The following is a 15,265-nucleotide window of genomic DNA, read 5'->3' on the forward strand; positions in this document are numbered from 1 at the left end:
AAGTACTGCTGATTGGAATGTAAAAGCCAGAAACACAGGAGGATTCAATGTAACTCCAACTAAAAAGCAAACCAAAAGGAGTGTCTGACATTCAGAACTGTCACTATACTGAGACTCACACACGCTGATCACATGGGACACCGTGCACCAACCATCCACATACAGCAGGGCCAAAATGTCCCATTTCTTCTCACAAGACATCCTCAGGAGAAGACAGGTATAGGTTAACATTACACGCTGGACAGTTGCTGGAGGCTCACAGGTGACTAACTCATACACTACCTCTGAAGGCTGAGAAGGCTGTGTCCCAGAGCCCCCTCACGTGCATGCTTGCAGCAGAGAGCTGGCCGGAGAAGAATGGGAACAGGAGCAGGAAGGCAGAGGGCGGTGGAGATTACGGCTCTCCGAGGCAGTGCTGGTGAGACACAGCAACTGACCACCACAGTGGTGCCTGCTGACCACAGAGTGGCTCCTCAGGCCCAAGTCCGTGTCCTGACAGGGTTTCCTGATGGGTATGGATGCCGCCCAGGTACTCCCACCAGCACTGGGCTACAGCCCCCGGGAAGCAGCTCTATAGAAACAACAGCTTCCCAGACAGGATGAGCCCCTCTTCACAAGCCCTGTTTGAGACCCCACTCCAATGAGATTCTTGTATTTATTCCATTTTCTTACAGGCTCTTATATTCAGGAGGAATTCCCTTCCCCTCTGCTTTTCTGAGCCTCTTTCAGACCTTCACCTCATCCTCCTCTCACATCTGGACCTTAGCCCTTCATTGCCATAGTGACAGCAGCTGTCTTATTCTGAGTAAACCCTGTCTGAGAAGAGTTGGCTTTTAAAAAAGAGGTCTCTATTACAGCCTTCGATATGGATTACATCTCAATGTCAAGAAAACAAAAATCCTCACCACTGGACCAATAAACAACATTCTTATCAATGGAGAAAAGATTGAAGTTGTCAAGGACTTCATTCTTCTTGGATCAACTATCAACACTCGCGGAAGTAGCAGTCAAGAGATCAGACGACGTATTGCATTGGGCAAATCTGCTGCACAGGAACTTTTTAAAGTACTGAAGAGCAGACATGTCAGCTTGAGGACTAAGGTATGCCTGACCCAGGCCATGGTGTTTTCAATAACCTCATATGGATGCGAAAGCTGGACAGTGAATAAGGAAGATCGTAGAAGAATTGATGCCTCTGAGTTGTGGTGTTGGAGGAGAATACTGAAAGTGCCATGGACTGCCAAAAGAACCAATAGATCTGTTTTGGAAGAAGTGTGGCCAGAGTGCTCCTTGGAGGCCAATATGGCTAAGCTTCGTCTCTCATACTTTGGACATACTGTCCGGAGGAAACAATCGTTGGAGAAGGATGTCATGCTGGGTAAGGTGGAGGGTCAGAGAAAATGAGGAAGACCTCTAATGATATGGATTGGCCAGGTGGCATCATTGATGGACTCTGGTGTGGCAGTGGTGGTGAGGTTGTCCCAGGATCGGACATTGTTTCATTCTGCTGTGCATGGGGTCGCTATGAGTCGGTTCCGACTTGATGGCACCTGACAACAACAACATCCCTTTATTTAAGGAGCTCTGGTAGCATAGTGGTTACAAATCGGGCTGCGAACCGCAAGGTCAGCAGTTCGAAACTACCAGCCGCTCCGCGGGAGAAAGATGAGGCTTTCTGCTCCCGTAAAGATTTACAGCCTCGGAAACCCTGTACAGGGTCGCTATGGGTCGGAACTGACTCGATGGCACTCAACAACAACAACATCCCTTTATTTGGAGTCCTGGTGTGGCACTGTGGGTTAATACACCAGACTGCAAAGCCGTTTGAAGTGCAAGGTCGGAAGTTCAAGCTCACCAGCTGCTCCTCAGAAACCCTATACAGGGTCGCTATGAGTTGGAACCGACATGACGGGACTTAACAACAACATCCTTTATTTGGAGTCCTGGGGTGGTACTATAGAATAAGTAGTGAAGTGTTAACCACAGGGTTGTTGCTCCTTGGAGACCCTGTACAACAGGGTTGCTATGAATCGGAACTGATGCACCAACACTTCCTGCCAAGAGCATCCCTTTAGACAGGTGGAGTTTGTAGGAGTAGATGCTGACGTCCTCTGACTCAAAACTACCAGAAGCAGACACTTACTCTAAGGTTTTATTGTTGTCACAGGTAGACTCGCTGCCAAATGGGCTGATTCCAAAATGCAGACTAAGAACAGGGACTTAAAATGTACAGAGCAGAAGTTAGCGATACCAAACTCAGATGATTTCTTTTGGGGGGAGGAAAAATTAGAAACTATCACGTGGTTTTTAAAACAAAGCTCTCCCCTGTGGTGGGTTGGGCTTCTTGTGTCCCCAGATTTCAATGACTGTCACCGAACAGAACATGCGAGTACATTAGGGGAGTGCATCTAGAACACTTGGCTATTTCTAGTCACCTTACTTAATGTGCTTAAAGGAAAATATGGAGCTGCTTCCAAACAAAAGTTTCCTCTGGAAGCGATTGTTTATCCAAAGTGTTTAATACAGTGATTTTCTGTTTTCGGAAAAGGCTAACTTCTCCCCTCTTCCCACCTGAACAGACCCCCAGGGCCACCAGCAGTGAGCAGAGGCAAGGGCGAAACCGCGGCAGAGCAAACTGTAACGTGGGATAAGGAGTCGGTCTAGAATCCAGCCTTTATTCCGCATCTCTCCACTGCTTCTCGTGGCAAGTTCTGGACAGCGGCCAATGCCAGCTAGGTGTTGAGCACGATCAGCTTATGGAGCTGGTAGAGAAAGGTGTTCTTGCCACGGCTGCCCTCCCGGTCAGCCTGCTCCATGACCAGCTTTGGGTCAACCTAGCGAGAGAGACCAAGGACAGTCAGGCTCGATCCCTGCCAGGATGGGAAACAGATAAAATACGTACAGAGAGGCACACACACAGCCATGTCGGGCACCACAGAGTTCTTCCAAAGACTCTTACGTAATGTTTCTCTAGTCTCAGCACTCTAGGAGAGTGTCATATGGTGACCCCAGGGGACAGCAGACCGGCCCTCTGCCACTTCCAGGGCTGGCGGGTGTTCTCCTGTGGAGCTAGGGGGTGGTTTGAATCGTTGTCCTTGACTTCCTGTGACACTATACCCCGGAATACACCTTTAACTTTGTATTTCTTATGGCTCACTTCCTCAGAACCTCACAACACTCCTTCTCATGTCAAAGTGAACACAAGTTCATCAAGAACCCTGATGCTTGGGCGTATCCGCACCACACAGCCTCACTATGTTCCAGTTCTGTGGGCCCAGTGGCCACGGTGGCCCCATTGGTTCAAAATCCTGGGCAAAGCCAAATGCCCAGCAATACCCTGGGTGTTTGTTCTTAGAGGGGCCGACGAAGCGGCTTCTCCCGATGCAGCAACCTCTCCAGGGAGGAGGACTAGCCCCCGGTCTGGGATCCACCTCCCACGTTCCTCCCACTGGAGTCTCCTTTTACCCCATTGGGAGAGGCCGAGTATCAGGGGAGCCATCCCGCATCCAGCCAACGTGACTACCAGCTGGTGAGCAGCCAGCGCTTTCACAGACCAGGAGAAGCAAGGGGTTAACCCAGGGCAGTCAGCCCATTTCCCTAAATTCCAGGCAGTGGCCTGGGCTGACAATCCTCACAGACCCTGTGCAAGCTCACTGCCGCCTCCTAACCCCACAGCACCCACGGGTCTTGAGTCCCGTTCTCCACATCGCCAGCCAGCTCATGTCCTCTACACCTGCTCACTCACCTGATTCCAATCATACGGCTTGTCATGCCACTTAGGGACAATTCTCTCTCTTGGCTTCACCTGACAGAACAAGCTAAAATTTAACAGAGAAAATCAAATTCTCCTGGTTATACAGTAATAATTTACAACACTGACTTTTAAAAAAAGTTTTAATCCGATTGCCCTCAGAATTATAGCAACACTAAGTTTTTAAAAGGTCAAATTTCATATGGCTATGATCAGAGAAGATTTTAATCCAGAGCACATTCTAAGCATGGGAAATGCCCCGTTACCAACTTGTTGCACCTACTGATTCAAACTCTGTGAGATGTAACAGGATTTTACATCATTTGTTGGAGAGATCAAAAGCTTAAGAAGGCAGGTATATAGGGAGCTCTGAAAATCTGCCCCCCACCTCTACCCCAAACAGTTAAAAAAAAAAAACTGGATAAAATTGTCAAAATGAACCATTTCAAAGCTCTGGAAAACAACCAAAGACAGACAAATTCAGAAGCATTTTTCCTGAAAAACTGATGAAATGCAGGCCACCAGCATACCTGCCATCTCCACCTACTGTGCTCCAGCCACCCACAGCTGTCAGCCCCGCCCATCAGCATCACTGCTGCCACAGGGAGCTGGTTGGTGTGGGGGCAGCCTCAGGCACTGGCAGTGTCCCCCCACCCCAGAGCCCATTCCCAGCCTTCACAAGGCAGCTGAGAAAGCAGAGTGGGAGGGGGAAGCCCGGTCAGCACAGAACTTACCCTAGAAGTTTCTGACGAGCATTATCCTGTAACTGAGCAATTCTTTCTGGCCCAAGATACTTAGATCCATTTGGTCCATCACTTATTAGCTTGTTAATAGCTGCCCTGAGAATATTAATCTGTAGACAAATGGCAACACAGACATTCCATATGGTTCTATCAGAAACTGATGAAATGTGGACATTTCATCCCACTTTTAACTCACAAACTCCGAAGCAGTGTTTGAGAACTGGCAATAGCATCAGATCCTGCCTACCTTCAAAGAGGCTAGGGAATGATTCCCATAAGGCAGGTCAGACCTGCCTCCTCCTCTGCCCAACCCTTACAGCAATCCGGACACCTCCGTCCCTCTGTCTGTCCCTCGGTCCCTCTCACAGCGCTCTCCGCTGCTCCTCTGCCTTGCAAGGGGCCCAGCACTCACTCATAGCTAAGCTGTTTCTAGAGGAAATGCCAGGCTAGGACTCAGGGTCAAGGGCAGGGTGTAGAGGCAGTCTCCCTCCCTTGGTTCAGCACAGGCCTCTGCTCAGCCACAGGACCTCCCAGGGCTGTCTTCTGGGTTACAGAGACTCCTGGATCTGCTACCTCTCTTTCCTCCTTCTGGTCAGGTCTGGTCAGACACCAAACCCCCTGCCACTGAGTCCGTCTCTACTTCCAGGGACCATACAGGGCAGGGTCCAAGTGCTCCCTAGGGTTTCTGAGACTATAAATCTTTACAGGAGCAGACAGTCTCATCCTTCAGCCGGTGGCTCTGAAATGCTTATCCCACTGTGCCACCAGAACTCCTACAGACACACAAAGGCCTCATCAATTTCAAGTCACGCTCCTCCCACCAGGGCCACAAACTGAACCCTCGTCCCTCAGTAGGTCACAGACAGTCAGCAGTACGATAGCCTACAGGAATTTCATTTACCTAGTCTATAGGCACCTCATTTGCATAGTCCAAAAGATCACTTCCTGCAAGGTGCATACCAGCCAGTCAAGAGTCTGACAAACAGGATCAAAACCAAGGTGTTCACAGTTTCCCCAAGAAATGCCCATCAACTTGGGGTAGAAAACTAGGGCAAGGAGACTCCTCAGGGCTTAGGGAGAAATCTCTCAGCAGAAGGCCACACAAAGAGCTCATTTCATTGTCCTCTTCTTATAAACACCTTCCATACTGGTCTTAAAACACAAACAAATAGCTGCTATAACTCAAGAAAGAATTACCAAAGAAAACTTTTTAAGTTCCATTTAACCATGTAACATAGCTGACTTTGCGACACTGCACAAGGTCTTCCTCCCACTCATTGATGTGGATGTGAAGCCCGAAGCAGTACGTCCCCTCGGCGGTGCATACAACATGCAGTGCTCTGTGGCTGGATCCTGTCATAGTTTTAAAAGTCTGCAAATTCCCCTACCTGACAAAACCAAGAACTCCTCTTTGGTAATCGTTCTGTAAGTAAATGTGTTCTACGGTCCAGGACCATGTCACATTTGTTGTAATCTGTCCCAATTTCTCCTGGTCTGGGGCTATTTCTCTGACTTTTCTTGTTTTTCAAGATTTTGACAGTTTTGAGTTCTGGTCAGGTCTCTAGTTTGTTTAATTCTTTTGTCATGCTTAGACGGGGGTTCTGGGAAGATGACTCCAGAGGTAAAGAACCCTTCTCGTTGTATTAACCAGGGGAATCTCTGGGCTGGTCACCTCATCCTTTCGTTCCGGTGGCTAGCAGCCAGGTTTCTCCATTATAATGTTTCTCTTCTTCCCTTTTCCAGTCTGCTTGGCTATTGTTGTTAGGTGTCTCTGAGCCAGTGCTGACCCATCCTGACCCTGTGCCCAACAGACTGAAGCACTGCCTGGACCTGTGCCATCCTCACAATACGGGAGCTCACTGCTGCAGTCACTGGGCCAATCCACCTCACTGAGGGGCCTTCTCTTTTCCATGGACCCTCCTGATAACATGTCCAAAGTATAAGAGACAAAGTCACAATCCTTCCTTCAGAAGAAGCATTCTGGCTGTCCTTCCACCACAGAATTGCTGCCCAAGGTATAGTTAATATCTTCAGCAACACGATCATTCAAACACATAGGGTTCTTCCTTGGCCTTCCGTATTCACTGTCCAGTTTCCACCTGCATATGAAGCAACTGAAAATACCATGGCTTAGGCCAAGTGCACCTTAGTGTTCAAGATGACCTCTTGGCTCCTGAACACTTTAAAGAGGTTTTTTGCAGTGATCGGCCTTATAGAATACATGGTTTAATTTCTTGACTGCTGTTTCCATGGGGGTTGATTTTAAATGGGGAGGGGGGGGGTGTCAAGTAAAATGGAACCTTGATCACTTCACTATTCTCTGTCTCTGGTCACGTTGCTTCTTGGTCCACTTCTGAGGATTTGTGTTTTCTTAACACAGAGATGAAATCCATTCTGAAGGTTGTGATCTTGTCCCTCCAGTCCTCTTACCTTCCAGCACGGTTGTTCTTATCTGCCTGTCGCAGGTTGTGAAATGAGTCTTCCTACAAACCTGACAACATCTTCTTCTTCTTCTTCATCCAGCTTCCGGTGGACAGGTTTCAGCTGAGCTTTCAAGACGGACTCAGAAGGAGGAGAGGCAAACTACTTCCAAATGGTTAGCCCCGTGACTTGAGCCCCTTACAAATGGCAGTGACCCACGGTCAGAGTCCTGTCTGAAACATGAGTAGTACCACCAAAAGACTTCCGGATATCACGCCAGAAGGTGAGCCACGCCAGCTGGAAGCACTCAGACCACGACTGGGGAAGAGCTGCTCCTCAACGTAGAGTCGACCGTGATGAGCTGACAGTGACAACACAAGTGAGGCAAAGGTTTGGGGAAACCGCTGCAAACATCCATTAGTAATTGGAACATGAAATGCACAAAGTATGAATCTAGGAAATCTGGAAGTTGTCAAAAATCAAATAGAACGCATAAACACCAATACCCTAGGCATTTGCTGTCGTTGTTAAGTGCCATCAAGTGGGTTCCGAGTCATAGCGACTCTGTATATGGTTTCTGAGGAGCAGCTAGTGGGTCTGAACCGCCAACCTTACAGCTGAAACTGACCTTGCAATCCAGCGCAACACCCTGTGGTATTACACCAGGACTCCATCCTAAAGCATTAGTGAGCTGAAATGGACTGGCCTTGGCCATTCTGAATCTGACAATCACATGGTTTACTATGACGGGAATGACAAATTGAAGAGGAATGGCATCGCATTCATCATCAAAAAGAACATACCAACATCTATCCTGAAGCATAACACTGTCTGTGATAGGAAAATATCCATACTCCTACAAGGAAGGCCAGTTAATAACACTATTATGCAAATTTACCCACCAACCACTAAAGCCAGTATTGATGAAATTGAAGAATTCTACCAACTTCTTCAGTCTCAAACTGATCAAACATGTAATCAAAATGTTTTGATAATTACTAGTGATTGGAATGCAAAGGTCAAAAAAGAAAAAAGATCTTTTCATGTAGTTGGAAAATACAGCCTTAGTGATAGCAACGATGCCTAATATTCTAGCCCAGTTAACTTGCTCTTTCATACTTTGGACATATTGTCAGGAGGGACCACTCCCTGGAGAAGGGGAGCATGCTAGGTAAAGTGGAAGGTCAGCGAAAAAGAGGCCCTCCCCCACCCCAACGAGATGGGCTGGTACACTGGCAGCAGCAAAGGCTCCAGCTTACCAACGATTGTGAGGCTGGCACAGGACTGGGCAGTGTTTCGTTCTCTCGTGCGTAAGGTCGCTATGAGTCACAATTGACTAGGTGGCACCTAACAACTACAATACGGATTATTTGCTCAGCATATAGATTGAATAAGTATGGTGAGAGGGTACAACCTTGCTGCATATCTTTCCTGATTGTAAATCATGTATTATCCCCTTATTCTGGCCTAACAACTGCCTCTTGGTCTATGCACAGGTTCCTTAAGAGCTCAGTTAAGTGTTCAGGAATCCCCGCTCTTCTCCATGCTCTCCGCAACTTCTTACAGACACCACACAGTTGAATGACTTTGCATAGTCAATGAAATAGGTATTCATCTGACGTCAGCAATGCCATTCCTTGTTCCATGTCTTCTGAATCTGGCTTCAATTTCTGGCAGTTTCCTGTTAATGTGCTTGCTGCAATCATTTTTAAATTATCTTCAGCACATTTTTCGAACATGTGATCTTAACGTTGTTGTTGTTAAATGCCATCGAGTTGGTTCTGACTCACGGCAATCCTGTACAAGTGGGTTTGAACCTCTGCCCTTGTGACTGGCAGTCCAGTGCTGATCCTACAGCGCCACTCCAGTTACTTCCCTGATAAACCACGCAGCTGTAAGCCTGGCCGGTGACTCTGTGATGCAGTCACTGCCACAAAGCCTACAACCCAGCAGAGAAGCAGAGAGCAGTGGAGGGGTGGAGGGAGCATCAAGGGTCAGAAACAGTGAGAACTCAGGCTGCAAAGCAGACGTGAGGCTGACCTCCACCTCCTGGGAATCCACATTGGGTTGATCTGGAATCCCTGCCCTCCTCCCGAATACAGACGCTTGGGTGCTGGATGATCAGCAAGCAGATACTGCCCCCACTGTATGATGAGGGTGGGGGCAGACAAGAGCGCACGAGCCCGTGTACTGTAATGAGAATGTCAACGTTACCTCCATGATGTCCTCCACCTTGAACTGAACATCAAAGGCTAGCTCAATGTCGTGCTCTGGTAGGATAGGGGTCCCTGTGGTGGGGTTCCATCCCAAACCACAGAGGACTCCAGTGTAGCATTTTCCATCCGGATCAACCCTAAAGGAAATATTGTGAGAAGAATTAGTATTTCAAAATTGTTAAACCACTGTTTTAATTTCAATAAAACAGTTACGAAGAGAATACATTAAAGAACACTAAGTAATGTTCAGGCTTCTGCGGTATGATGGATGGCTTTTATGTGGCCTTTCTCACCATGGCTGTGTAGCTCCCACCAGACTGGGTGGACTATGCAATCAGCCAAGAGGAATGGATAGCTTGCTAATAATGCAAATAAGGTGTGTGGCACCCTTGTGGGGATGGGGTCATGCATATAGGTATGTGCAACCCTAATGAGGGGACTGGTTAGCTTTGCCATCCCACTAGGCCTAAAATGAGGCATTCCAGAGGTAGCAGGGGCACCTGCTACCATCAAAAAGAGAAGGGAGCAGAGCGCATCCTCTGCTGAGAACCTCCAAGACCCAGGAGACCGAGACCTGGGGCTTTAACACTGGAGATAACACAGGCAGGGAGACACAGCGACAGCAGAACCAGGAGACGAGCACAAGACAGCAGTGGGCTTCCTGGCTCACAGGGTCTTCAGGTAGAAGGCTCTCTGGCAGAGCGGGGGTACCTCGGAGCACTTGTCAGTGGAGCTAGGCTCACCGGGAATCTTTGGAATTGGGGCTTACTGGTAGAGTAGGGTCCCTCTAGGCATTTACTGGAGAAGGTACAGAGCTTTGTTAACACTTGCCCAGGCAGGGTGGAGGCCAGGGTGGCCCAAAAGGCCCATGAAGCCCAAAGGCTGAGGGTCTGAGAAAGACCCGCCTGTGGGCACAGCCAAGAAGCTGTTCTGACTGGAGAACTGTATCCTCAGTCATTCTTGACTCTGAATTGTAGTCTGTCCTGGTATGGCACTGTAGGATAAGTACTGGATCACAAGGTCAATTTAAACCGCAAGGTAGCAATTCAAACCTACCAGCCACTCCTCAGAAACCCTACACAATGGCACTTAACAACAACTACGACAACACTTCCCTAACAAATCCCCACACCATGGCCATAGTCTGAGAGTTCCAGTGGTCACTGCAGTGAATTATCAAAGCAAACACAACAGTAGAGGGTGTGGTGGAGGGGAGCTGCTGTCAGAAGTGCTGAAAGGTTGGCGAGAGGCAGCTTGTCCACTTCTGTTTCCTAGGAATCGCCTTGGACTGTTGATGCTGATGCAGGTTCTCCTCCCACCTTGGAAGGTTAGATGAGGAGGTCTGGTGCTAACAGCCCCACACCATTTTTAGTTTCTAGATCTGGCTGCTGCAGATGATACAAAGAATATTCTATCACATACTCTGAATTCTTTCCATGGGTTAAATTCTGATTAGTGAGATTTCAGGAGAAAAGGTTGTACACATATTTATAACCTGTGAAAGCAGTCTGGCACTTAAGTCAAAGCTGACAGGATGTTTGTTCCACCGTCCTGCCCTAAAAGAACTGTACAGATTTACGACGCACAACTGTATTTGCCAATTTTACCAAAACTCACCCTCCGCTACCCAACATGCCCTCACTCCCCGCTCTGAAAGTTTTTCTTCCTGCCAGCTCTCCTGCCACAATCCTGCTCCCAGTGAACCCTGGCATGGCTTCTGGCCCGTCTCCCCGTCTACCTCTGCTTCCTCTGCTCTACTACCATATGCAGACAGTCAGTCCTGCTCCTTCTGGCTTAGGGGCGATCAGCGACTTCTTTGAGCATTCAGACAACAGCCCACACTTGTCCCAGGGTCTACACACCAGGTAGGGTTCTCTCTGCTGAGCTCATCCACCGCTCCTCAGATGCCCTCTCCGAGCATAACTTCTCCACCTGTGTCAGGCCTCCAGAAACTCCCACCCACCCACCAGGCTCCTCCAGGTCCCCTACAAAGATCCCCTCCCCAACCCAACCCATCAGGCTCTTTCCCTTTTTTCTGGTATTAGTTTAAATGGAGAAAGACCACCAAAGAGATGGACTGGCACAGTGGCAGCAGCAATGGGCTGACGTAGAAACAATTGGGAGGTTGACAGGACTGAGCCGTGTTTTGTTCTGGTTTGCACAGGGTCACTGCTATGAGTTGGTTATGGATTCAATGGCACCTAAAAACAACAAGTGTCAATGCCAAGGCCATCACCCACAATAGGGTCCACATGTGATTACAAAGTGAACAAATAAACGACACTAGTGCTAAAGGTCTATGAAATAGTTCGCTAATTTTCTTGGACTCTTAATAATTCTAACATCTTTTCTGAAACAATTAGATTTTGATGAAAATTTCTAGGCAAAAGTAGTATTCTTTGTAGTTCAAAAGACAGACACATCTCTTTTTCGGTTTAATGTGAATGAAAGAATTCAGACTTATAAATTAGAGGACCGTTGTTACGAAGTGCCATCAAGTCCATTCTGACTCACAGGGAGGGACCCTACGTAGCGTTCCTGAGCCTGTGTGTCTTTATGGGAACAGTGGTCTCATCTTTCTCCTGTGGAGTGATCACACTGCAAGCCTTGTTTAGCAGCTCAGTGCTTATTCTATAGCACTCCTACTTAGGGGGTACTTGTATAAAACAGTCCCCCACGTGTCAGCTCCCCTCCAGTGCTTTAAATAGAATCCAATGTATGATTCCATTTCTAGAACAGTGATCCAGACCGGAAGTCATGAGTACCTGAGGGCCACGGAACTGAAAGCAGAATTGCTGTCTCAGCCTTTCTCCCAGGGTGTCCCTGGATCCCAGTTTTCCGGAGCCCTGACTGCACAGCACCTGTTCTTCCTGGAGCAGGATCCAAAAGGACTCGCTGGGAACAGACCGTGAGGCGTCCTTCTCTGCTCGCCCACTTTGCATCCTAGGTCAGCCAGACACCAAAGCATGGCGCTGGAGTTCCTTCTCAGGACGCTAGATGCTCTTGTGAACTTAAATGGTTGTGACGACCACACGAAACACTCTAAATACACGTAACACAAGCTTCAGACTCAAAATGGAATTGGGAAAATCACGAGAGGGATCAAAGGAAGGATTTTCCCCACAGAGTAACCACCGCAAGGGCAAGTTACAGACATAATCATCCATCCTGCTTCGAAACTTGGGCACAGACTGACATTTATAAAGCTGACTACCAATATGTTGGAGCCCTGGTGCGGCGCTGTGGGCTAATGCACTAGACTGCAAAGTTGGTTTAAACAACAAAGTCAGCAGTTCAAGCTCACCAGCCACTCCTCAGAAACCCTACACAGACAGGGTCGCTATGGGTCGGAACCAACTCAATGGCACTTAACAACCACCACCTCCATCTCTGGGCTGACTGACTTGTCCAGACAATTAACTTTAAACTACCAGAATCTAAGATTAACTCCTATGGTAAGTTCATATGGAGTCCTGGTGTGGCACCGTAAGATAAACCCTGGACCAAAGAGCTGGTTTAAACCACAAGGTTGGCAGTTCAAACTCACCAGCCACTCCTCAGAAAACCTTCTTATACAGGGTCGCTATGAGTTGGAACAGACTCAACAACACTTAACAACAACAACAACAACATGAACTTATTACATGAGCCAAATAAGTCCAAATTTAACAGTCAGCCAGATGATCTGAAAATTCTGTATGGAAAAGGCTATGCTCCATGCTCTGGAACATGAACTGAGTCGACTTGCCAAGCGTTAGGCAGCAGTATTGCTGAAAGTCTGATGGTATTTTCAAATCCTTCTTGGCCCCTCCATGAGGCCCCCTCTGCCTCATCACATTCCCTAACCGCTCCTGTGGTCAGCTAATGCAGGGAGCATCTGCCCTGCTCCACACACAAGGCCAAGCATTACCCAGCTCCTTGAACAGAACAGTGTGCGCGGCCTTGCGAGCCCGCTGCAGAGGATCACAGACCCGTCCAGTAGAGCTCTGAGTGGACGGCTGGAGCCTAAGCCTGCCCCCGCTCTTGCACCACATGTTCTCTTCACATCACACTCCCGAAACTCATAAAGGAATCCCTCGTTACCCTTAAATTTTCTGGGGCCTTTTTAAAATGGAGTCCTGTAGGATAAGCATTGTATTACTAAATGAAAGGCTGGCAATTCAAACCCACCAGCTGCTCCTCAGAAACCCGACACAGGGTCACTGAGTCAGAACTGACTAGATGGCATAGATCATGCGGGGTTTTCATGATGAACACACGTTAAGAAGAAGATAACACGTGAGCACAGAGAGCATGGCAGACATCAGTCCCTGCCACCCCACGTGCTCCTCTGACTATGGGCAGGTGATCCTCTTCCACTGAGGTGGAGGAGGTGGCGACTCCTCTGACCCCACAATGGGGAAGAGCATCAAACTCAGCACCCTAAAGCAGTTCTGGTGAGGTGGTGGGCACACACGCTACCACGTTCCCATCTTCTGACACCAACCTGCCCCTAGTGGCGCAGCGCTACTTCTCAGCAGTGGCCACACAGAACTCATAGACTAGACTCACAGTTAGGGGATGCTTTAGGGGAGCTGAGTCCTGGGGTGGCGCTGTGGGTTAATGCGCCAGACTGCAAAGCCGTTTGAACAGCAAGGTCAGTGGTTCAAGCTCGCCAGCTGCTCCTCGGAAACCCTACACAGGATCGCTATGGGTCAGAACCGACTCAACGGCACTTAACAACAACAACAGCTCACAGTTCAGGCTCAGAAAAGTTTAGACTACAGTTCTTGGTCAAGACAGCCTCTCCAAAGGCATGCCCACAGGCCTCTTCCTCTGATCCTCGGCCCCTCGGGCTGGCCTCTGCCTTATTTGGCAGTCCTCATTTAGTATTGCTGATACATGTCTAGTTGGGGACTCCACACAGCCATAGCCTCAGCTCGGCTATGAAGGGGCTCGGCTCTGGCTCCGTGACCAGCAAACCTAGCTCCCCCACTTACGTACGTGCCTGGAGACACCTCAGTCTGCAAGCCAGCCTCCTGCCTGAAAGCACTGCGCCTTGCATACTCGGTGGCCGTTTGGGGCTCTTGGTGCTGCTGAAGCCACTTTTGTCTCCACGACCTCTCCAGGGTCACAGCTCTGTCTCCTGGGTGGAGGAAGGGTCAGCACACAGAGAGCTCTGGGCCAAATGACAGGCTTCACTCGTGGCTCTAATCCTCGGATTCCTGCTTCTGAGACAGCTCCTTTTACAGTCAGTGGGATGGCACTGACCGACCCCTCACCAGATTTCCATACACCTTATCTGCATGGTCCCGAGTCGGTCCAGCTAGACGAGTCACAGTAGGTCACTGACTGCATCACTGTGAGTCTGGGAAGGACCACAACTAGGGCAAAAGGCACCATGTGTGACAAGGTCTTAGAAGGGAATCCGCTTCCACCTGACTCTAAGAACACGGACCTTACGATCCTAGACACCATGCTGTGAAAAAGCCCAAGCTAGACCCCACAGAGACCACAGACGAGGCTGCGTGGAGGCCAAGTGCGGCTCCCAGCCTCCAGCCAGCAGCCAGCGGCAGGCATGCGATGGTTGAGCAGCCAGGGCTCCATCCTGTAACCTCTACTGGCAATGAAGACACTGGCATTGGGGAGCAGTGCTAAGTTGAGCTGGGGGTCTGTCTGAACCCTTACTCACAAATACCTGAGCAGGAAATCCAGCCATTTATCCTACCAAGTGCTGGAGCCCTGGCAGTGAATCGGTTAGGTCCTCAACAGGTCTGCTTTCTCCAGAGCTTTCAAAGGAGCCCCGTGTGTGTGTGTGTGTGTGTGTGTGTGTGTGCGTGTGTGCGCGTGTGTGTATATATGCACGCGCACATGTGCACACGCGATCCTGTGGTAAGAACACACACACTAAAACCTCAGGCTGACATTGACACTGAGGACATTTCTGGTGTCACCACTACTGCTGGCCTTTTCAAAACATCCACCGTGACTGACACAAACCCAGAGTCCCCCAACTGAAGACCCCACCACCACTGATACAAACCCACAGTCTCCACAACTAAACCCACTCCCCCCCACTTCCCTCTCACCCCTGGGAACCACACTGAATCCTTTCTGGGTTTTGTTGATTTGTGTGTTTCATTTAAGCCAAAGAG

At 48.9% G+C, this 15,265-nt stretch overlaps 1 protein-coding gene across 1 annotated transcript in view; it reads right to left on the reverse strand.

Annotated features, from left to right (window-relative positions):
- Positions 1-2,732: 2,732 nt before the first annotated feature.
- The window catches only part of TDRD9 (tudor domain containing 9), a 110,954-nt gene continuing 98,421 nt past the window's right edge, over positions 2,733-15,265 (reverse strand). Inside the window, exons 33-36 of the mRNA XM_006839604.1 lie at positions 9,130-9,268; positions 4,486-4,604; positions 3,746-3,818; positions 2,733-2,834 (exon numbers count right to left, since the gene is read on the reverse strand). Coding sequence (XP_006839667.1) covers positions 2,733-2,834; positions 3,746-3,818; positions 4,486-4,604; positions 9,130-9,268 — 433 coding nt within the window. The remainder of the gene's footprint in view (positions 2,835-3,745; positions 3,819-4,485; positions 4,605-9,129; positions 9,269-15,265) is intronic.

The sequence above is a fragment of the Chrysochloris asiatica genome, unplaced genomic scaffold (assembly GCF_000296735.1).
Source record: "Chrysochloris asiatica unplaced genomic scaffold, ChrAsi1.0 scaffold00025, whole genome shotgun sequence".
Lineage (NCBI taxonomy): Eukaryota > Metazoa > Chordata > Mammalia > Afrosoricida > Chrysochloridae > Chrysochloris > Chrysochloris asiatica.